General features: G+C 49.7%; 1 protein-coding gene across 1 annotated transcript in view; it reads left to right on the top strand.

The window, feature by feature from the left end:
* The window catches only part of cby1 (chibby 1, beta catenin antagonist), a 39401-nt gene that overhangs the window by 413 nt on the left and 16186 nt on the right, over positions 1 to 22802 (top strand). Inside the window, exons 2-4 of the mRNA XM_072588408.1 lie at positions 4481 to 4581; positions 15390 to 15495; positions 20483 to 20598. Of these exons, the coding sequence (XP_072444509.1) occupies positions 4504 to 4581; positions 15390 to 15495; positions 20483 to 20598 (300 nt within the window). The 5' untranslated portion in view covers positions 4481 to 4503. The remainder of the gene's footprint in view (positions 1 to 4480; positions 4582 to 15389; positions 15496 to 20482; positions 20599 to 22802) is intronic.

The following is a 22802-nucleotide window of genomic DNA, read 5'->3' as shown; positions in this document are numbered from 1 at the left end:
TAGCAGAGCGCTTTAGGGAACACCTCCAGGACACCCGCACCAATCAACCACACCGCCCCGTGGCCCAACATTTCAACTCCCCCTCCCACTCTGCCGAGGACATGGAGGTCCTGGGCCTCCTTCACTGCCGCTCCCTCACCACCAGACGCCTGGAGGAAGAACGCCTCATCTTCCGCCTCGGAACACTTCAACCCCAGGGCATCAATGTGGACTTCAACAGTTTCCTCATTTCTCCTTCCCCCACCTCACCCTAGTTCTAAACTTGCAGCTCAGGAACTGTCCCCTTGACTTGTCCGGACTGGTCCTACCTGCCTATCTCCTTTTCCACCTATCCACTCCACCCTCTCCTCCTTGACCTATCACCTTCATCTCCTCCCCCACTCACCCATTGTACTCTATGCTACTCTCTCCCCACCCTCCCCCACCCTACCCCACCCTCCCCCACCCTCCTCGAGCTTATCTCTCCACGCTTCAGGCTCACTGCCTTTATTCCTGATGAAGGGCTTTTGCCCGAAACGTCGATTTCGAAGCTCCTTGGATGCTGCCTGAACTGCTGTGCTCTTCCAGCACCAATGATCCAGAGTCCATTCTATAAGTCTCCTCAGGATGTTACAAGTTACAACAAGATCATCTTGTATTTGCTAAACTCGAATGGATATCGGATTAATCTGCTCAACCTTTTTTGTTCCAGGAATGAGTGTAGTGAAGCTTATCTGACTGCTTGTAATGCAATTATATCCTTTTTTCAGATGTGGAGACTGCAAATGAAGTTTCACCAAGGTCCTGTACAGCAGTAAATCACCACTACTTTTAAAGTCCATTCCCCTTGCAATAATTCAGTCTGCTTTCCTAATCAGTTGGAAACTGCATACTAACCCTTGTGATTAATGTACCAGGACACCCAGATCCCTTTGCACATCCAAGTTTTGCAATATTCCTCCATTTATAGAATGAACTCCTATTCTTCCTGTCAAAGTGGACAAGTTCACATTTTCCCATATTCTATCTGCCAATGTTTTCCCCCTACTCCATTAATCCATTAGCAGCATAGATTACTGATTAGCCAACAGAAAGCAGAAAATTGGAATTCATGAATCTTTCTTGAGTTTAAAAGCTAAATCTAGTGGAGTGTCACAGGGCTCAGCAGTGAGGCCTCAATTATTTACTACTCGTATCCATGATTTGGACGTGAGAATTAAATTGAACACTCCTAACCTTCTAACTCTTTCCTTAGCTCTATGACACCCCTGGTTATTAACCTTTCAATTAATGGAAAAAAAATTGCCTTTTTTTTCATTATCTGTGCCATTCATAATCTTATCGACCTCTCAGCCTTGGAAAACAACTGGAGCCTGTCCAATCTTTCCTGATTGCTGGACCCTCCAGCCCTGGCAACATCCTGATAATTCTCCTCTGCACACTCCCTCATGCTATTCCATCCTTGCTGTAGTGTGGTGACCAGAACTGCATACAGTACTCCAGCTGTGGCCAAACCAGCATTTTATAACCTTTCTGCAGTTTTATCCAAGCCTTGGCTAGTTTAGCTAAGTATCCCATATTCTTTCCTTACCATCCTCAGTATCTGTCCTGTTAATATCAGGGATCTGTCGATATACACACCAAGGTCCTTCTGAACTTCAGTACTTTCTAGGGTCCTACTATTTGTAGTGGAATCTCTTCTTAATCCTCCCCAAGCATGTTATACCAGGAAACAGTGACCTTAAAGTGGTGGAAGTTAGCATTCAGTTTGAGAGGGAGGAATGTGGATCAGAAATAAGTGGAGTTAGAAAGGAATGTGGACAGACCTAGCTGGTGTGGCCTTGGAAAGAACTTTAGGAGCAAAGACCGTTGAGGAATATGACAGATTTTTGAGAAAATAGTTAATATTCAGTACAAAGGTACATCTGAGTGAGAAAGAAAGGTTCTCGGAAGGTGATAAACCAACCATGGCTAACCAAGGTTAAGAACAGCATCAAAATTGAAAGGAAAAAAAAATACGATGTGGGAATAATTAGTGGTAAGCCAGAGGATTGGGAAAGTTTTAGAAACCAACAAAAGACAAACAAACTAAAAATGAGAACATAACATTTGAGGGTAAACTTGCAAGTAATATCAAGATGCACAACAAGAGCTTCTATAAATATTAACAAGGAAGATAGTTAACAAAGGACCTTTAGAGAACAAGGCTGAGGAAATAATAATGGGGAGCCAGGAAATGGTAGAGGAATTGAATATATACTTTGCATCACTGTTCACTGTAGGAGATGATAATAGTATTCCAAAATTACTAAATAATCGAGGGACAAAAGGAGGAGAAGGAATAAATAAATACAATATTACAATGAGGTAAACTAAAGGGTGTAAAGACCGATAAGTTCCCTGGACCTGACAAGATGAATTTCAGGATTACAAGAGCGGAAAGGCTAAGTTCGAGCTGTGTGTAGTTCTGGTTGCCATGTAATGGGAAGAATGTGATTACGCTGGAGAGGGTGCGAAGATTCACTAGGATGTTGGCTGGGTCGGAGTATATTCGCTATGGAAAGAGGCTGGGTTATTTTCTTTAAATGGAAATGGCTGAGATGGGTGTGCTGGTGGATGAGATTTGATTATGAATGGTATGGACAGGAGATGAAGTAGTTGTTCGCTTTAGTTGAAGGGTTGATAATAAGGGGCCTTAATGTTAAGGTGAAAGGCAGGAGGTTTAGAGGGTGACCGAGGCAAATAGACACAGAGTAGTATATTTAAGTTTGCTGGGGGAAATGGGAATGCAAGCTGAGAGGAAGACGCAGAGAGAGATAGGCAGGGTAATTGAGTAGACAGCAAAGTGGCAGTGTGGAAGTTTGAGGTTCTTTTGTATGAATAGAAAAATGGAATATTTTAAAAGGTAGTAAACATCTAAATTTTGCCTTTCACAGAACTTGGGTACACTTGTTTCAGGAAAACAAAGTCAGCATGCAGGTACAACAAATATTTTGCTCAGCAAAAGATGTAGCAGCTTGAGTTGCAAGTGAATTGGATCATAAGAAAATGAGGTGTTGCTGCAATAAAGGACTTTGGTGATATCACATCTGGAGTACAGTGTGTAGTTTTGGTCATCATATTTAAGAAATAATAGACTTGCATTGAAGATAGTAATAAAGGTTTATTACATTGGTCCCTGAGATGAGGGGCTAAGTAAATTGTGTATTCTCTAGAGTTTGGAGAAATGAGAGGTGATTTCATTGAGATACTTCAGGGAATTGACAGGGTCGACTCGAAGAGATTGTTTCCACAGGACAATGAACATAAGGACACAGTTTCAGGACAAGGGGCTAATCATTTGGAACTGAGATGAGAAATTCCTTAATTCAAAGGGATTTGAATCTTTGAAGTTCTGTCTCTGAATTGACACTACATCATTGGAAATGTCTAACACCGAGATTGACAGAGTTTTGGTGTTTCAGAATTGGGGATATGGGGAAGTCGAATTGAGACAGAGGGTTAGTCATGGTTTTGTACCATTTGTTCATGGGATGTGGGTGTTGTTAGCTAACCCAGAAATCATTGCCCATTCCCTGTCTATCTGTCTATTAATCTGTCTGTCTTTGTGTATTTTGTTGCAAAATACAGTGAAAAGTGTTACAGCTCTCGTGTCATTTTAAAAGACAGAAAAGTAAACCAAAAAAACAGAACACGATGGCAGAAAAATAAAGAAATAGTGTTTATCTTTGCAGTGTTCTGTCATGGGCCTGGTTTCTAGCCATGAGTCATCTGGAGAAGGTGGTGCTGAGCTATCCTTCTGAACTGCTGCAGTCGTGTGTAGGTAGATGTACGGTTTTAGGAAGGGAGTAACAGAATTTTGACTCGGGAACACTGAAGGAACAACAGTACATTTCCAAATCAGGATGGTGTGTTGCTTCCATGTAACTGCTATCCTTATCCTTCTAGATGGAGAAGTGGTCAGTTTGGATGGTGTTTTTGATGTATGAGGGAGTTACAGGTATATTTCTGCTGCTGAGTGTCAGTAGTGAAGTCAGTGAAAATTGAAGGTAGTAGATGGGCGCCAGTGAAATGGACTGTTTTGCCCTGGAAGTATCGAACTTCTTGAGTATTTTTAGAACTGCACCCATTCAGGCAATTGAGGAATATTCTAATATAGTTGTGACTTGTGTCTTGTTGATGGTGGACAGGCTTTGGAGAGTCAGGGGATGAGTTACTCGCTGCAGAATTCCCACCCTCTGACTTGCTTTTGAGCTTATATGGAATGAGAAAACAGGTTCAAGAGGCTAAATAGTCTTTTTTTTCGTTTCATGTCTATTGTTTTTGCTGTGTTCTGGTCTGAGGTTTGGTCCCCTTCTCCAGGCCATGTACTTGCTGTTGCTTGTGTGACATATCCCAGAATCCTCCATGTCTTTCTCTGGGTGTTTCCATGTCTTGTGACTGCACCTCCTCTCTGCGTGTTAATGTACTCTGCCTGATGATCTCTTTTGTGCATTTACAGGTAACGGGACCTGAAGTAGAGCCATGCCTCTGTTTGGTAATGTCTTCAGTCCGAAGAAGACTCCGCCCCGAAAGTCGGCCTCTCTTTCCAGCTTGCACACAGTACGTTGTAATTTAGACGGAGCGAACAACTTTGACACATCTAGCTGCCGAGAAATGTTAACTTGTGTATTGCCATTCAGATATCACTGTCCATGCAGAATGTGTGCTTTGTATCGGCTTTAATCTCTCATGGCTTGGAGGGAGCATTTGTCGCTCCCAGCTGCATAGTAGGATGGCGATGTGAAACCAAATTGTAGTTGGAGTAAATCATCCAAATCACTAACATTGTACTGATCCAGCCCACTGACTACATGCTATGGTGCATGGACAGAATATGTCTGTGGTGTAGTGGGCTGTCAGTGGCTCTTTGGTCTATTTGCGACAATGGTTTGTTTATTCCAATGAGAGTACTGGTCGTGGGGATGGTGAGTATTGCTGTGTGGAGTGCTGGTCGTGAGGATGGTGAGTATTGCTGTGTGGAGTACTGGTCGTGAGGATGGTGAGTATTGCTGTGTGAGTACTGGTCGTGGGGATGGTGAGTATTGCTGTGTGAGTGCTGGTCGTGAGGATGGTGAGTATTGCTGTGTGAGTGCTGGTCGTGAGGATGGTGAGTATTGCTGTGTGAGTGCTGGTCGTGGAGATGGTGAGTATTGCTGTGTGAGTGCTGGTCGTGAGGATGGTGAGTATTGCTGTGTGAGTGCTGGTCGTGGGGATGGTGAGTATTGCTGTGTGGAGTGCTGGTCGTGGGGATGGTGAGTATTGCTGTGTGGAGTGCTGGTCGTGGGGATGGTGAGTATTGCTGTGTGGAGTGCTGGTCGTGGGGATGGTGAGTATTGCTGTGTGAGTGCTGGTCATGGGGATGGTGAGTATTGCTGTGTGAGTGCTGGTCGTGGGGTTGGTGAGTATTGCTGTGAGAGTGCTGGTCGTGGGGATGGTGAGTATTGCTGTGTGAGTGCTGGTCGTGAGGATGGTGAGTATTGCTGTGTGAGTGCTGGTCGTGGGGATGGTTAGTATTGCTGTGTGAGTGCTGGTCGTGGGGATGGTGAGTATTGCTGTGTGAGTACTGGTCGTGGGGATGGTGAGTATTGCTGTGTGAGTGCTGGTCGTGAGGATGGTGAGTATTGCTGTGTGAGTGCTGGTCGTGAGGATGGTGAGTATTGCTGTGTGAGTGCTGGTCGTGAGGATGTTGAGTATTGCTGTGTGAGTGCTGGTCGTGAGGATGGTGAGTATTGCTGTGTGAGTGCTGGTCGTGGAGATGGTGAGTATTGCTGTGTGAGTGCTGGTCGTGAGGATGGTGAGTATTGCTGTGTGGAGTACTGGTCGTGGGGATGGTGAGTATTGCTGTGTGGAGTACTGGTCGTGGGGATGGTGAGTATTGCTGTGTGAGTGCTGGTCGTGGGGATGGTGAGTATTGCTGTGTGAGTGCTGGTCGTGAGGATGGTGAGTATTGCTGTGTGAGTGCTGGTCGTGAGGATGGTGAGTATTGCTGTGTGAGTGCTGGTCGTGGGAATGGTGAGTATTGCTGTGTGAGTATTGGTCGTGGGGATGGTGAGTATTGCTGTGTGAGTACTGGTCGTGAGGATGGTGAGTAATGCTGTGTGGAGTGCTGGTCGTGGGGATGGTGAGTATTGCTGTGTGGAGTATTGGTCGTGAGGATGGTGAGTATTGCTGTGTGAGTGCTGGTCGTGGGGATGGTGAGTATTGCTGTGTGGAGTGCTGGTCGTGGGGATGGTGAGTATTGCTGTGTGAGTACTGATCGTGGCGATGGTGAGTATTGCTGTGTGGAGTATTGGTCGTGGGGATGGTGAGTATTGCTGTGTGAGTGCTGGTCGTGGGGATGGTGAGTATTGCTGTGTGGAGTGCTGGTCGTGGGGATGGTGAGTATTGCTGTGTGGAGTGCTGGTCGTGGGGATGGTGAGTATTGCTGTGTGGAGTGCTGGTCGTGGGGATGGTGAGTATTGCTGTGTGGAGTGCTGGTCGTGGGGATGGTGAGTATTGCTGTGTGAGTGCTGGTCATGGGGATGGTGAGTATTGCTGTGTGAGTGCTGGTCGTGGGGTTGGTGAGTATTGCTGTGAGAGTGCTGGTCGTGGGGATGGTGAGTATTGCTGTGTGAGTGCTGGTCGTGAGGATGGTGAGTATTGCTGTGTGAGTGCTGGTCGTGGGGATGGTTAGTATTGCTGTGTGAGTGCTGGTCGTGGGGATGGTGAGTATTGCTGTGTGAGTACTGGTCGTGGGGATGGTGAGTATTGCTGTGTGAGTGCTGGTCGTGAGGATGGTGAGTATTGCTGTGTGAGTGCTGGTCGTGAGGATGGTGAGTATTGCTGTGTGAGTGCTGGTCGTGAGGATGTTGAGTATTGCTGTGTGAGTGCTGGTCGTGAGGATGGTGAGTATTGCTGTGTGAGTGCTGGTCGTGGAGATGGTGAGTATTGCTGTGTGAGTGCTGGTCGTGAGGATGGTGAGTATTGCTGTGTGGAGTACTGGTCGTGGGGATGGTGAGTATTGCTGTGTGGAGTACTGGTCGTGGGGATGGTGAGTATTGCTGTGTGAGTGCTGGTCGTGGGGATGGTGAGTATTGCTGTGTGAGTGCTGGTCGTGAGGATGGTGAGTATTGCTGTGTGAGTGCTGGTCGTGAGGATGGTGAGTATTGCTGTGTGAGTGCTGGTCGTGGGAATGGTGAGTATTGCTGTGTGAGTATTGGTCGTGGGGATGGTGAGTATTGCTGTGTGAGTACTGGTCGTGAGGATGGTGAGTAATGCTGTGTGGAGTGCTGGTCGTGGGGATGGTGAGTATTGCTGTGTGGAGTATTGGTCGTGAGGATGGTGAGTATTGCTGTGTGAGTGCTGGTCGTGGGGATGGTGAGTATTGCTGTGTGGAGTGCTGGTCGTGGGGATGGTGAGTATTGCTGTGTGAGTACTGATCGTGGCGATGGTGAGTATGCTGTGTGGAGTGCTGGTCGTGAGGATGGGGAGTATTGCTGTGTGGAGTATTGGTCGTGGGGATGGTGAGTATTGCTGTGTGAGTGCTGATCGTGGGGATGGTGAGTATTGCTGTGTGGAGTATTGGTCGTGGGGATGGTGAGTATTGCTGTGTGAGTGCTGGTCGTGAGGATGGTGAGTATTGCTGTGTGGAGTATTGGTCGTGGGGATGGTGAGTATGCTGTGTGGAGTGCTGGTCGTGAGGATGGTGAGTATTGCTGTGTGAGTACTGGTCGTGGGGATGGTGAGCATTGCTGTGTGAGTGCTGGTCGTGGGGATGGTGAGTATTGCTGTGTGAGTGCTGGTTGTGAGGATGGTGAGTATTGCTGTGTGGAGTTTTGGTCGTGGGGATGGTGAGTATTGCTGTGTGGAGTGCTGGTCGTGGGGATGGTGAGTATTGCTGTGTGGAGTGCTGGTCGTGGGGATGGTGAGTATTGCTGTGTGAGTGCTGGTCGTGAGGATGGTGAGTATTGCTGTGTGAGTGCTGGTCGTGAGGATGGTGAGTATTGCTGTGTGAGTGCTGGTCGTGAGGATGGTGAGTATTGCTGTGTGAGTGCTGGTCGTGGGAATGGTGAGTATTGCTGTGTGGAGTATTGGTCGTGGGGATGGTGAGTATTGCTGTGTGGAGTATTGGTCGTGGGGATGGTGAGTATTGCTGTGTGAGTGCTGGTCGGGAGGATGGTGAGTATTGCTGTGTGGAGTTTTGGTCGTGGGGATGGTGAGTATTGCTGTGTGAGTGCTGGTCGTGAGGATGGTGAGTATTGCTGTGTGAGTGCTGGTCGTGAGGATGGTGAGTATTGCTGTGTGAGTGCTGGTCGTGAGGATGGTGAGTATTGCTGTGTGAGTGCTGGTCGTGGGGATGGTGAGTATTGCTGTGTGAGTGCTGGTCGTGAGGATGGTGAGTATTGCTGTGTGAGTACTGGCCGTGGGGATGGTGAGTATTGCTGTGTGAGTGCTGGTCGTGAGGATGGTGAGTATTGCTGTGTGGAGTGCTGGTCGTGGGGATGGTGAGTATTGCTCTGTGAGTGCTGGTCGTGAGGATGGTGAGTATTGCTGTGTGGAGTGCTGGTCGTGGGGATGGTGAGTATTGCTGTGTGAGTGTTGGTCGTGGGGATGGTGAGTATTGCTGTGTGAGTACTGGTCGTGGGGATGGTGAGTATTGCTGTGTGGAGTATTGGTCGTGGGGATGGTGAGTATTGCTGTGTGAGTGCTGGTCGTGAGGATGGTGAGTATTGCTGTGTGGAATGCTGGTCGTGAGGATGGTGAGTATTGCTGTGTGAGTACTGGTCGTGGGGATGGTGAGTATTGCTGTGTGGAGTATTGGTCGTGGGGATGGTGAGTATTGCTGTGTGAGTGCTGGTCGTGGGGATGGTGAGTATTGCTGTGTGAATGCTGGTCGTGAGGATGGTGAGGATTGCTGTGTGAGTGCTGGTCGTGAGGATGGTGAGTATTGCTGTGTGGAGTGCTGGTCGTGAGGATGGTGAGTATTGCTGTGTGGAGTATTGGTCGTGGGGATGGTGAGTATTGCTGTGTGGAGTATTGGTCGTGGGGATGGTGAGTATTGCTGTGTGAGTGCTGGTCGTGAGGATGGTGCGTATTGCTGTGTGAGTGCTGGTCATGGGGGATGGTGAGTATTGCTGTGTGAGTGCTGGTCGTGGGGATGGTGAGTATTGCTGTGTGAGTGCTGGTCGTGAGGATGGTGAGTATTGCTGTGTGAGTGCTGGTTGTGGGGATGGTGAGTATTGCTGTGTGAGTGCTGGTTGTGGGGATGGTGAGTATTGCTGTGTGAGTGCTGGTCGTGGGGATGGTGAGTATTGCTGTGTGAGTGCTGGTCGTGGGGATGGTGAGTGTTGCTGTGTGGAGTATTGGTCGTGGGGATGGTGAGTATTGCTGTGTGAGTACTGGTCGTGAGGATGGTGAGTAATGCTGTGTGAGTGCTGGTCGTGGGATGGTGAGTATTGCTGTGTGAGTGCTGGTCGTTAGGATGGTGCGTATTGCTGTCTGGAGTATTGGTCGTGGGGATGGTGAGTATTGCTGTGTGGAGTATTGGTCGTGGGGATGGTGAGTATTGGTCGTGAGGATGGTGAGTATTGCTGTGTGGAGTATTGGTCGTGGGGATGGTGAGTATTGCTGTGTGGAGATGGTGAGTATTGCTGTGTGGAGTATTGGTCGTGGGGATGGTGAGTATTGCTGTGTGGAGTATTGGTCGTGGGGATAGTGAGTATTGCTGTGTGAGTGCTGGTCATGGGGATGGTGAGTATTGCTGTGAGTGCTGGTCGTGGGGTTGGTGAGTATTGCAGTGTGGAGTATTGGTCGTGGGGATGGTGAGTATTGCTGTGTGGAGTATTGGACGTGGGGATAGTGAGTATTGCTGTGTGGAGTATTGGTCGTGGGGATGGTGAGTATTGCTGTGTGGAGTATTGGTCGTGGGGATGGTGAGTATTGCTGTGTGAGTGCTGGTCATGGGGATGGTGAGTATTGCTGTGTGGAGTATTGGTCGTGGGGATGGTGAGTATTGCTGTGTGAGTGCTGGTCGTGGGGATGGTGAGTATTGCTGTGTGGAGTATTGGTCGTGGGGATGGTGAGTATTGCTGTGTGAGTGCTGGTCGTGAGGATGGTGAGTATTGCTGTGTGGAGTATTGGTCGTGGGGATGGTGAGTATTGCTGTGTGAGTGCTGGTCGTGAGGATGGTGAGTATTGCTGTGTGGAGTGCTGGTCGTGAGGATGGTGAGTAATGCTGTGTGGAGTGCTGGTCGTGGGGATGGTGAGTATTGCTGTGTGGAGTATTGGTCGTGGGGATGGTGAGTATTGCTGTGTGAGTGCTGGTCGTGAGGATGGTGAGTATTGCTGTGTGGAGTGCTGGTCGTGAGGATGGTGAGTAATGCTGTGTGGAGTGCTGGTCGTGAGGATGGTGAGTATTGCTGTGTGGAGTATTGGTCGTGGGGATGGTGAGTATTGCTGTGTGAGTACTGGTCGTGAGGATGGTGAGTAATGCTGTGTGAGTGCTGGTCGTGGGATGGTGAGTATTGCTGTGTGAGTGCTGGTCGTTAGGATGGTGCGTATTGCTGTCTGGAGTATTGGTCGTGGGGATGGTGAGTATTGCTGTGTGGAGTATTGGTCGTGGGGATGGTGAGTATTGGTCGTGAGGATGGTGAGTATTGCTGTGTGGAGTATTGGTCGTGGGGATGGTGAGTATTGCTGTGTGGAGATGGTGAGTATTGCTGTGTGGAGTATTGGTCGTGGGGATGGTGAGTATTGCTGTGTGGAGTATTGGTCGTGGGGATAGTGAGTATTGCTGTGTGAGTGCTGGTCATGGGGATGGTGAGTATTGCTGTGAGTGCTGGTCGTGGGGTTGGTGAGTATTGCAGTGTGGAGTATTGGTCGTGGGGATGGTGAGTATTGCTGTGTGGAGTATTGGACGTGGGGATAGTGAGTATTGCTGTGTGGAGTATTGGTCGTGGGGATGGTGAGTATTGCTGTGTGGAGTATTGGTCGTGGGGATGGTGAGTATTGCTGTGTGAGTGCTGGTCATGGGGATGGTGAGTATTGCTGTGTGGAGTATTGGTCGTGGGGATGGTGAGTATTGCTGTGTGAGTGCTGGTCGTGGGGATGGTGAGTATTGCTGTGTGGAGTATTGGTCGTGGGGATGGTGAGTATTGCTGTGTGAGTGCTGGTCGTGAGGATGGTGAGTATTGCTGTGTGGAGTATTGGTCGTGGGGATGGTGAGTATTGCTGTGTGAGTGCTGGTCGTGAGGATGGTGAGTATTGCTGTGTGGAGTGCTGGTCGTGAGGATGGTGAGTAATGCTGTGTGGAGTGCTGGTCGTGGGGATGGTGAGTATTGCTGTGTGGAGTATTGGTCGTGGGGATGGTGAGTATTGCTGTGTGAGTGCTGGTCGTGAGGATGGTGAGTATTGCTGTGTGGAGTGCTGGTCGTGAGGATGGTGAGTAATGCTGTGTGGAGTGCTGGTCGTGAGGATGGTGAGTATTGCTGTGTGGAGTATTGGTCGTGGGGATGGTGAGTATTGCTGTGTGAGTACTGGTCGTGAGGATGGTGAGTATTGCTGTGTGAGTGCTGGTCGTGGGATGGTGAGTATTGCTGTGTGGAGTATTGGTCGTGGGGATGGTGAGTATTGCTGTGTGGAGTATTGGTCGTGGGGATGGTGAGTATTGCTGTGTGAGTGCTGGTTGTGGGGATGGTGAGTATTGCTGTGTGAGTGCTGGTCGTGAGGATGGTGAGTATTGCTGTGTGGAGTATTGGTCGTGAGCATGGTGAGTATTGCTGTGTGGAGTATTGGTCGTGAGGATGGTGAGTATTGCTGTGTGGAGTGCTGGTCGTGAGGATGGTGAGGATTGCTGTGTGGAGTATTGGTCGTGAGGATGGTGAGTATTGCTGTGTGGAGTATTGGTCGTGGGGATGGTGAGTATTGCTGTGTGGAGTATTGGTCGTGGGGATGGTGAGTATTGCTGTGTGGAGTATTGGTCGTGAGGATGGTGAGTATTGCTGTGTGGAGTGCTGATCGTGAGGATGGTGAGTATTGCTGTGTGAGTGCTGGTCGTGAGGATGGTGAGTATTGCTGTGTGGAGTATTGGTTGTGAGGATGGTGAGTATTGCTGTGTGAGTGCTGGTCGTGAGGATGGTGAGTATTGCTGTGTGGAGTATTGGTCGTGGGGATGGTTAGTATGCTGTGTGGAGTGCTGGTCGTGAGGATGGTGAATATTGCTGTGTGGAGTTTTGGTCGTGAGGATGGTGAGTATTGCTGTGTGGAGTATTGGTCGTGAGGATGGTGAGTATTGCTGTGTGGAGTGCTGGTCGTGGGGATGGTGAGTATTGCTGTGTGGAGTATTGGTCGTGGGGATGGTGAGTATTGCTGTGTGGAGTACTGGTCGTGGGGATGGTGAGTATTGCTGTGTGGAGTACTGGTCATGAGGATGGTGAGTATTGCTGTGTGAAGTACTGGTCGTGAGGATGGTGAGTATTGCTGTGTGAAGTATTGGTCGTGAGGATGGTGAGTATTGCTGTGTGGAGTATTGGTCGTGGGGATGGTGAGTATTGCTGTGTGGAGATGGTGAGTATTGCTGTGTGGAGTATTGGTCGTGGGGATGGTGAGTATTGCTGTGTGGAGTATTGGTCGTGGGGATGGTGAGTATTGCTGTGTGGAGTATTGGTCGTGGGGATGGTGAGTATTGCTGTGTGAAATATTGGTCGTGAGGATGGTGAGTGTTGCAGTGTGGAGTGCTGGTCATGGGGATGGTTAGTATTGCTGTGTGAGTGCTGGTCGTGAGGATGGTGAGTATTGCTGTGTGAGTGCTGGTCGTGAGGATGGTGAGTTTTGCTGTGTGAGTGCTGGTCGTAAGGATGGTGAGTATTGCTGTGTGAGTGCTGGTCGTGAGGATGGTGAGTATTGCTGTGTGGAGTGCTGGTCGTGAGGATGGTGAGTAATGCTGTGTGGAGTGCTGGTCGTGGGGATGGTGAGTATTGCTGTGTGGAGTATTGGTCGTGGGGATGGTGAGTATTGCTGTGTGAGTGCTGGTCGTGAGGATGGTGAGTATTGCTGTGTGGAGTGCTGGTCGTGAGGATGGTGAGTAATGCTGTGTGGAGTGCTGGTCGTGAGGATGGTGAGTATTGCTGTGTGGAGTATTGGTCGTGGGGATGGTGAGTATTGCTGTGTGAGTACTGGTCGTGAGGATGGTGAGTATTGCTGTGTGAGTGCTGGTCGTGGGATGGTGAGTATTGCTGTGTGGAGTATTGGTCGTGGGGATGGTGAGTATTGCTGTGTGGAGTATTGGTCGTGGGGATGGTGAGTATTGCTGTGTGAGTGCTGGTTGTGGGGATGGTGAGTATTGCTGTGTGAGTGCTGGTCGTGAGGATGGTGAGTATTGCTGTGTGGAGTATTGGTCGTGAGGATGGTGAGTATTGCTGTGTGGAGTATTGGTCGTGAGGATGGTGAGTATTGCTGTGTGGAGTGCTGGTCGTGAGGATGGTGAGGATTGCTGTGTGGAGTATTGGTCGTGAGGATGGTGAGTATTGCTGTGTGGAGTATTGGTCGTGGGGATGGTGAGTATTGCTGTGTGGAGTATTGGTCGTGGGGATGGTGAGTATTGCTGTGTGGAGTATTGGTCGTGAGGATGGTGAGTATTGCTGTGTGGAGTGCTGATCGTGAGGATGGTGAGTATTGCTGTGTGAGTGCTGGTCGTGAGGATGGTGAGTATTGCTGTGTGGAGTATTGGTTGTGAGGATGGTGAGTATTGCTGTGTGAGTGCTGGTCGTGAGGATGGTGAGTATTGCTGTGTGGAGTATTGGTCGTGGGGATGGTTAGTATGCTGTGTGGAGTGCTGGTCGTGAGGATGGTGAATATTGCTGTGTGGAGTTTTGGTCGTGAGGATGGTGAGTATTGCTGTGTGGAGTATTGGTCGTGAGGATGGTGAGTATTGCTGTGTGGAGTGCTGGTCGTGGGGATGGTGAGTATTGCTGTGTGGAGTATTGGTCGTGGGGATGGTGAGTATTGCTGTGTGGAGTACTGGTCGTGGGGATGGTGAGTATTGCTGTGTGGAGTACTGGTCATGAGGATGGTGAGTATTGCTGTGTGAAGTACTGGTCGTGAGGATGGTGAGTATTGCTGTGTGAAGTATTGGTCGTGAGGATGGTGAGTATTGCTGTGTGGAGTATTGGTCGTGGGGATGGTGAGTATTGCTGTGTGGAGATGCTGAGTATTGCTGTGTGGAGTATTGGTCGTGGGGATGGTGAGTATTGCTGTGTGGAGTATTGGTCGTGGGGATGGTGAGTATTGCTGTGTGGAGTATTGTTCGTGGGGATGGTGAGTATTGCTGTGTGGAGTATTGGTCGTGGGGATGGTGAGTATTGCTGTGTGGAGTATTGTTCGTGGGGATGGTGAGTATTGCTGTGTGGAGTATTGGTCGTGGGGATGGTGAGTATTGCTGTGTGAAATATTGGTCGTGAGGATGGTGAGTGTTGCAGTGTGGAGTGCTGGTCATGGGGATGGTTAGTATTGCTGTGTGAGTGCTGGTCGTGAGGATGGTGAGTATTGCTGTGTGAGTGCTGGTCGTGAGGATGGTGAGTTTTGCTGTGTGAGTGCTGGTCGTGAGGATGGTGAGTATTGCTGTGTGAGTGCTGGTCGTGAGGATGGTGAGTATTGCTGTGTGGAGTATTGGTCGTGGGGATGGTGAGTTTTGCTGTGTGAGTGCTGGTCGTGGGGATGGTGAGTATTGCTGTGTGGAGTGCTGGTCGTGAGGATGGTGAGTATTGCTGTGTGGAGTATTGGTCGTGGGGATGGTGAGTATTGCTGTGTGAGTGCTGGTCGTGGGGATGGTGAGTATTGCTGTGTGGAGTATTGGTCGTGGGGATGGTGAGTATAGCTGTGTGAGTGCTGGTTGTGAGGATGGTGAGTATTGCTGTGTGAGTGCTGGTCGTGGGGATGGTGAGTATTGCTGTGTGGAGTATTGGTCGTGAGGATGGTGAGTATTGCTGTGTGGAGTATTGGTTGTGAGGATGGTGAGTATTGCTGTGTGTGTGCTGGTTGTGGGGATGGTGAGTATTGCTGTGTGGAGTGCTGGTCGTGAGGATGGTGAGTATAGCTGTGTGGAGTGCTGATCATGGGGATGATGAGTATTGCTGTGTGGAGTATTGGTCGTGGGGATGGTGAGTATTGCTGTGTGGAGTATTGGTCGTGGGGATGGTGAGTATAGCTGTGTGAGTGCTCGTTGTGAGGATGTGAGTATTGCTGTGTGAGTGCTGGTCGTGAGGATGGTGAGTATTGCAGTGTGGAGTATTGGTCGTGGGATGGTGAGTATTGCTGTGTGAGTGCTCGTTGTGAGGATGTGAGTATTGCTTTGTGGAGTGCTGGCTGTAATATTGTCTGGGTCTGTGTTGCAGCTCGATCGTGCGAGCCGTGAAGTTGAGCTGGGCTTGGATCATGGTGCTCCTGTGATGAATATTGGAGGACAGAGCCTGAAGTTTGACAATGGCCAGTGGGTGTCAGGTTGGTGTGACTCCTTTTAAAATGTTAGACATGTTCTGGTGAAGTCAGAGTGGGCGTGCTATAACTTTCCCCTCCCACCCCCCCATCCCCTCCCACCCCCCCATCCCCTCCCACCCCCCCATCCCCTCCCCCCTCCCCTCCCCCCTCCCCTCCCCCCTCCCCTCCCCTCCCCCCCCCCCTACTACTGGTTGTAAGTCCAGTCAATGAACTGCTGGCTTCTACAGCATAGAGTCATAGAGATGTACAGCATGGAAACAGACCCTTTGGTCCAATCTGTCCATGCCAACGAGATATCTCAACCCAATCTAGTCCCACCTGCCAGCACCCGGTCCATATCCCTCCAAACCCTTCCTATTCAAATACCCATCCAATGCCTCTTAAATGTTGTAATTATACCAGCCTCCACCACTTCCTCTGGCAGCTCATTCCATACACGTACCACCCTCTGTGTGAAAATGTTGCCCCTTAAGTCTCTTTTATATCTTTCCCCTCTCACCCTAAACCTAGTTCTGTGCACCCTATGCCCTCTAGTTCTGGACTCTCCAACCCCAGGAGAAAGACTTTGTCTATTTACCCAATCCATGCCCCCTCATAATTTTGTAAACCTCTATAAGGTCACCCCTCAACCTCCGACACTCCAGGGAAACATCTTACATCCTCTCTGGTATTATCTTCCTTATTCTCAGTATTCTCGTTAGCCCTGTGATTTTGAGTTGTAGTCCTGCTCCAAAAACCTGAGCACGTAATTGAAAGCTGAGGGCTCTTACAGTGCACTGGTAGTATCCTCAGTTCTGGGCCAGAGTGCTCCAATTCAAATCCTACCTGCTTCAAAGGTGTGCCATACGACGTCTGAACAGATTGCCAGCTCTCTACTGTAGCTATTTTTAATCAATCAGTGTTTAGGGAGTTCTGCACTGTCAGACATGCCTTATCTTTTCAATCAGATGTCAAGTCAAGATCCTTATGCTCTCAGAGGGTCCTATGTTATCAAAGAACAAGGGAATTCTCATTTGATGTTTAGATCTCAACCAGTAAAACTAATGATCTGGCCTATGTGCTCAACTACTTTTCCTTGTTATCTTTCTCACTTGCCCTGTCCCTCTGAATCTTTAGAACCTTGTAACTTGGGCACCTTGTACGTGCAAGCTCTTTCATAAAGGTAGACTCATTTTCTTGTCTCTCAAAAGCTTTTTCACTTTTAAGGGAATTGACTACCTTCACCTTTTCAAAGCAGTGCATCCCCGACCATATTAATTTGCTGTGGAAAATGCTATTTTCCTCTGGTTGCTTTGCCAATCATCGGTGTCGTTGTTGCTGGAAGCATAAAAACATATTGAATCATAGAGTCCGACAGCACAGAGATTGGCCCTTTGACCCAAACTGGTCCTTGCCAACCAAAATGTCCATCCAAGCTAGCCCCATTTCCCCGCACCTAACCCATACCTTTCTAAATCTTTCCTATCCATGTATTTGTCCAAATGCCTTTTAAATATTGTTAATGTACCTGCCTCAACCACTTCCACTGGCAGCTCATACCATATGCATATCATCCTGACTATAAAAAAAGTTGCCTGTCAAGTTCCCTTTTATTCTTTCCCCTCTAGCCTTAAACTAGAGTGCCCTCTGGTCCTCAATTCCCCAACCTTGGGGAAAAAGACTGAGTGCATTCACCCTATCCTTCCCTCTCATGATCTTATACACTTCTATCAGATTCTTCCTCAGTCTCCTACATTCTAAAGAAAAAAGTCCTAACTTGTCCAACTTCGATTTGAATCAAGACCACTCTGCCATATAAGAAGATCATGGCTGATCTGATAGTAAGTTCAAATCTACATTCATACTTACCCCTGCTAACCTTTTGCTCCCCCCCCCCCCCAAACTGTGTGGAGTTTGCACATTCTCCCCGTGTCTGTGTGGGTTTCCTCCGGGTGCTCCAGTTTCCTCCCACAGTCCAAAGGTGTGCAGGTCAGGTGAATTGGCCATGCTAAATTGCCCAGAGTGTTCGGTGCATCAATCAGAGGGAAATGGGTCTGTGTGGGTTACTCTTTGGAGGGTCGGTGTGGACTTGTTGGGCCAAAGGGTCTGTTTCCACACTGTAGGGAATCTAACCTAAAATCCTTCCTTAAATAAGATGACCAATACTGTGTACAGTACTCAAGATGAATCAATTTCTCCTTATTTATTTAATCAAAGCCATCATGATTTTGAGCATCTATCAACTCTCCTCTGAAAACTCTGCTCCCAGAGAGATAGCTCTGCTCTCTCCAGACTCTATAAAACTGATGTTCCTCATCTCTGGAACCACGTGTGAATCTCTGCACTATCTCTAAGGCCTTGACATCTTTCCTGGCATGTCATATTTACAATTGAGCACAAGACTGCAGTTGGAGCCTAAACTAGTTTGTAAAGGTTTAGCATAACTTTCTTGTTTTTATATTGTCTTTCTACGTATTAAAAATAAACATGGAATCCTTGGATTTAGTTAAACAGTCTTAATTTGTCCTGCGATCTTCAGAGGTGTGTGTATTTATCTGTTCCCCACCCCGCTCTGTGTCTCTGGGCCTGTTCCCCACCCCACCCCACCCCACCCCATGTCTCTGGGCCTGTTCCCCACCCCACCCCGTGTCTCTGGGCCTGTTCCCCACCCCACCCCACCCCACCCCCCCACCCCCGTGTCTCTGGGCCTGTTCCCCACCCCACCCCGTGTCTCTGGGCCTGTTCCCCACCCCACTCTGTGTCTCTGGGCCTGTACCCCACCCCACCCCACCCCACCCCACCCCGTGTCTCTGGGCCTGTTCCCACCCCACCCCACCCCACCCCACCCCATGTCTCTGGGCCTGTTCCCCACCCCACCCCACCCCACCCCACCCCGTGTCTCTGGGCCTGTTCCCCACCCCACCCCACCCCGTGTCTCTGGGCCTGTGCCCCACCCCACCCCACCCCACCCCACCCCGTGTCTCTGGGCCTGTTCCCCACCCCACCCCGTGTCTCTGGGCCTGTTCCCCACCCCACCCCACCCCACCCCACCCCACCCCACCCCGTGTCTCTGGGCCTGTTCCCCACCCCACCTCACCCCACCCCGTGTCTCTGGGCCTGTTCCCCACCCCACCCCACCCCACCCCGTGTCTCTGGGCCTGTTCCCCACCCCACCCCGTGTCTCTGGGCTAGTTCCCCACCCCACCCCGTGTCTCTGGGCCTGTTCCCCACCCCACCCCACCCCACCCCACCCCACCCCGTGTCTCTGGGCCTGTTCCCCACCCCACCCCACCCCACCCCACCCCGTGTCTCTGGGCCTGTTCCCCACCCCACCTCACCCCACCCCGTGTCTCTGGGCCTGTTCCCCACCCCACCCCACCCCACCCCACCCCGTGTCTCTGGGCCTGTTCCCCACCCCACCCCGTGTCTCTGGGCTAGTTCCCCACCCCACCCCGTGTCTCTGGGCCTGTTCCCCACCCCACCCCACCCCACCCCACCCCACCCCACCCCGTGTCTCTGGGCCTGTTCCCCACCCCACCCCGTGTCTCTGGGCCTGTTCCCCACCCCACCCCACCCCACCCCACCCCACCCCACCCCGTGTCTGTGGGCCTGTTCCCCACCCCACCCCACGTCTCTGGGCCTGTTCCCCACCCCACCCCGTGTCTCTGGGCCTGTTCCCCACCCCACCCCACCCCACCCCACCCCGTGTCTCTGGGCCTGTTCCCCACCCCACCCCACCCCACCCCACCCCGTGTCTGTGGGCCTGTTCCCCACCCCACCCCGTGTCTCTGGGCCTGTTCCCCACCCCACCCTGTGTCTCTGGGCCTGTTCCCCACCCCACCCCACCCCACCCCACCCCGTGTCTCTGGGCCTGTTCCCCACCCCACCCAGTGTCTCTGGGCCTGTTCCCCACCCCACCCCACCCCACCCCACCCCGTGTCTCTAGACCTGTTCCCCACCCCACCCAGTGTCTCTGGGCCTGTTCCCCATCCCACCCCACCCCACCCCGTGTCTCTAGACCTGTTCCCCACCCCACCCCGTGTCTCTAGACCTGTTCCCCACCCCACCCCGTGTCTCTGGGCCTGTTCCCCACCCCACCCCGTGTCTCTGGGCCTGTTCCCCACCCCACCCCACCCCACCCCACCCCGTGTCTCTAGGCCTGTTCCCCACCCCACCCAGTGTCTCTGGGCCTGTTCCCCACCCCACCCCACCCCACCACACCACACCCCACCCCGTGTCTCTGGGCCTGAATGACCCACTTACTCCCGGGTTGCCTCTATACCCATCATTTTTGATTTAAAAGAGATGTTATAGTCTATTGAATGAAGATAACAAACAGAGTTAATGTATGATCTAACTGATTGGTAAAACTGACTGAAAGGATCAGATGGCTTATTCCTGTTGTGATATTACTGTGAGTAGGTCAAAAAGTGAGTGTGTATTCATGCAATTTGGAAGAACAGGTGAATCAATATAAATGAAATGGTACAATTTTAAAATTGTTTCAGGAACTTGGGGGGGGATTTATGTACAGAAATCTGTAAAAGGTAGGAAGACAGGTATATTAACCTGTGAGGAAGGAGAAGCGGATTGGGATGAACTGAGTAGTTCCTCTGAGTTTGCATTAGCAAAAAAGACACCTGTGCTGCAGGACTCTGTGATTCATTTTCCCTCATTCCCCTCCCCGTCCCCTCCCCGTCCCCTCCCCGCTCCTCTCCCCGCTCCTCTCCCCGCTCCTCTCCCCGCTCCTCTCCCCGCTCCTCTCCCCGCTCCTCTCCCCGCTCCTCTCCCCGCTCCTCTCCTCGCTCCTCTCTACTCCTTCATCCCAGTATATTGGCTTATTCCACATTGCTTGTAAACATGTCAGTCAGATGTTCCTTCTGTGTTGCTGGATCAAAATCTTGGAACTCCTTCCCTAATTGCAATGAGGGATGCACAATAAATGTTGCCCAGCCAACGGTGCCTACATCCCGTGAAAGTTCACATTAAAGAAATATCTCTTGCGTTGTAGAGTCTGTGGGGGACAATGGCGTACAGAAAGAGGTTCAGCGCCTGCGAAAACGTAACCAGCAGCTGGAGGAAGAGAATAACCTTCTCCGACTCAAAATTGACATTCTGTTGGACATGGTGAGTAAAGGGGAAGCCAGATAATTGTCGTATTGGTAAAGTCAGATCCCAGAGTGAAAGCTGGCTTGATAAACCATTCGATTCATTTTTATCATGTGTTACTGAGGTGGTCAGTTACTGCACATATTCACACAAGGCTACAAAAGTAATTTTACCAAAAGAACATAAAGCTTATCACACAAAAGAAAGGAAAGAACAATTCATAAAGATCTTAAGATAAACAACAAAAAGAACAACTCAACAGTTTTTCCCAGTACTTTCCTTTGCAAACATTCAACCCCAGTGAAGTATCACGCCTAACTTCAGTCTTTGATTTCCTACTCAACTGATGAGTATCATTTTCGGTAGTGCCGGAGAAATTTGCCCAATATGGTGGAGATCACAAAGCACAGTTCAAAGTGAAATTGACAAACAGTTTATTACAAACAATATGGCTGGAAGAGAAACTGACTAGGCTGACACAGAACTGACAGTCTGTACAGATAGGTCAGAATATCTCTTCCCAGAGCTGAGGATGAGACCAGTTTTATAATAAGGCTGTACAATAATGCTAATTAGAAATGGGGAAAATACAATGTATCTGGAAATGGAGTAATCTAGTTACAAGGATGCTAATTGGAAAACAGTTATCGGATGAATGTCCTGTTCCTTCACATAATGCAATATCCTGACAGTATCGATGGTTCCATTCCTCTTCACAGGTAGGTGTTAATGTCTCCTCTGAAGTGGTGAGGTGCTTCCATTGTCTTGTCCTGGGAATTTTGCTTTTGCTGGTGCCTCTCTGTCTGACCAGTTGTTTAGGTGTCTTTGGTATTGCTGGGTTGTGAAACTGCCCTTGGGGCTTTGGGGTAACTGCGTTGCTCTGACATTGTTAGTGGGAGCTTGAAGTGTATTCCCTTGTCTGCAAGTGCTGCCTAGTTTGGCTTGTCAGCCTGCTTGGTCCCTGCTGAGGCATTCTGGGTGTTTTTTTGTACCATTGGCCAATTTTGCTTTTGTGGGCCTATTGTGGATTGGCAGGGTGGCAGATCTTTTCCCACAGGTAAGTATGATTATCTCAGTCTCTTTCTGAGATACAGGCCAACTCACTGAATTTCCTGACTGAACACTTCAGCACTTTTTCCCAGAGTAACCACTTTGAGGTTGCTAAACAGCACAGATTTTGGTATGGATCTTTTCTTCTGAAACGAATCTGCTTCTTGACTCTCTTTTTCTCTGATTCATGAATGTTTAACTCAGTAAATACTGCAACAATTAGCTCACCAATTAGCTTGTCTGGTCATTTGGAGTAAGTTGCATGATTATTTTGAAATACTGCTTAAAAAATAAATTTCTGATTTTTTTCCCCCCCCAAAGTCCCCTTCACAGAACAAAAAATCAAAATTCCATGAACCTCTACTTTACAGCTCATGGTCCCAATAATTGTAGTTTTTGTAATGAGGTCAGAAGTGGGTCCCGCTGATGCTGGAGATCTGAGTCAAGATTAGAGTGGTGCTGGAAATGCTCAGCAGGTCAGGCAGCATCCGAAGAGCAGGAAAATCGACGTTTCGGACAAAAGTTTCCTGATGAAGGACTTTTGCCCGAAACATGGATTTTCCTGCTCCTCGGATGCTGCCAGACCTGCTGTGCTTTTCCAGCAGCACTCTGATCTTGACTTGTAATGAAGTCATAGAATATGAGTTCCCTGATTGGGAGCCCTGTGTGTCAGATATGAACAGGAGTGTTTTTCCTCTCCCGACGTCCCCAACAGTACCCTTCCACCTCTCATTCGTTTGGCCGAACTGGTCCTCACCCTTAACAATTTCTCCTTTGAATCCTCCCACTTCCTCCAGACCAAAGGGGTAGCCATGGGCACACGTATGGACCCCAGCTATGCCTGTCTCTTTGTTGGCTACGTAGAGCAGTTGATCTTCCGTAATTACACTGGCACCACTCCCCACCTCTTCCTCCGCTACATTGATGACTGCATTGGCGCCACCTCGTGCTACCGTGAGGAGGTTGAGCAATTTATCAACTTCACCAACACATTCCACCCTGACCTTAAATTTACCTGGACCATCTCTGACACCTCCCTCCCCTTCCTGGACCTCTCCATTAATGACGACTGATTTGACACTGACATTTTTTACAAACCCACCGAGTCCCAGATCTCCCTGGATTACACCTCTTCCCACTCTACCTCCTGCAAATATGCTATCCCATATTCC

The sequence above is a fragment of the Chiloscyllium punctatum genome, chromosome 18 (genome assembly GCF_047496795.1).
Source record: "Chiloscyllium punctatum isolate Juve2018m chromosome 18, sChiPun1.3, whole genome shotgun sequence".
Taxonomy (NCBI): Eukaryota; Metazoa; Chordata; class Chondrichthyes; order Orectolobiformes; family Hemiscylliidae; genus Chiloscyllium; species Chiloscyllium punctatum.
This window is presented reverse-complemented; position numbering and strand designations above follow the sequence as displayed.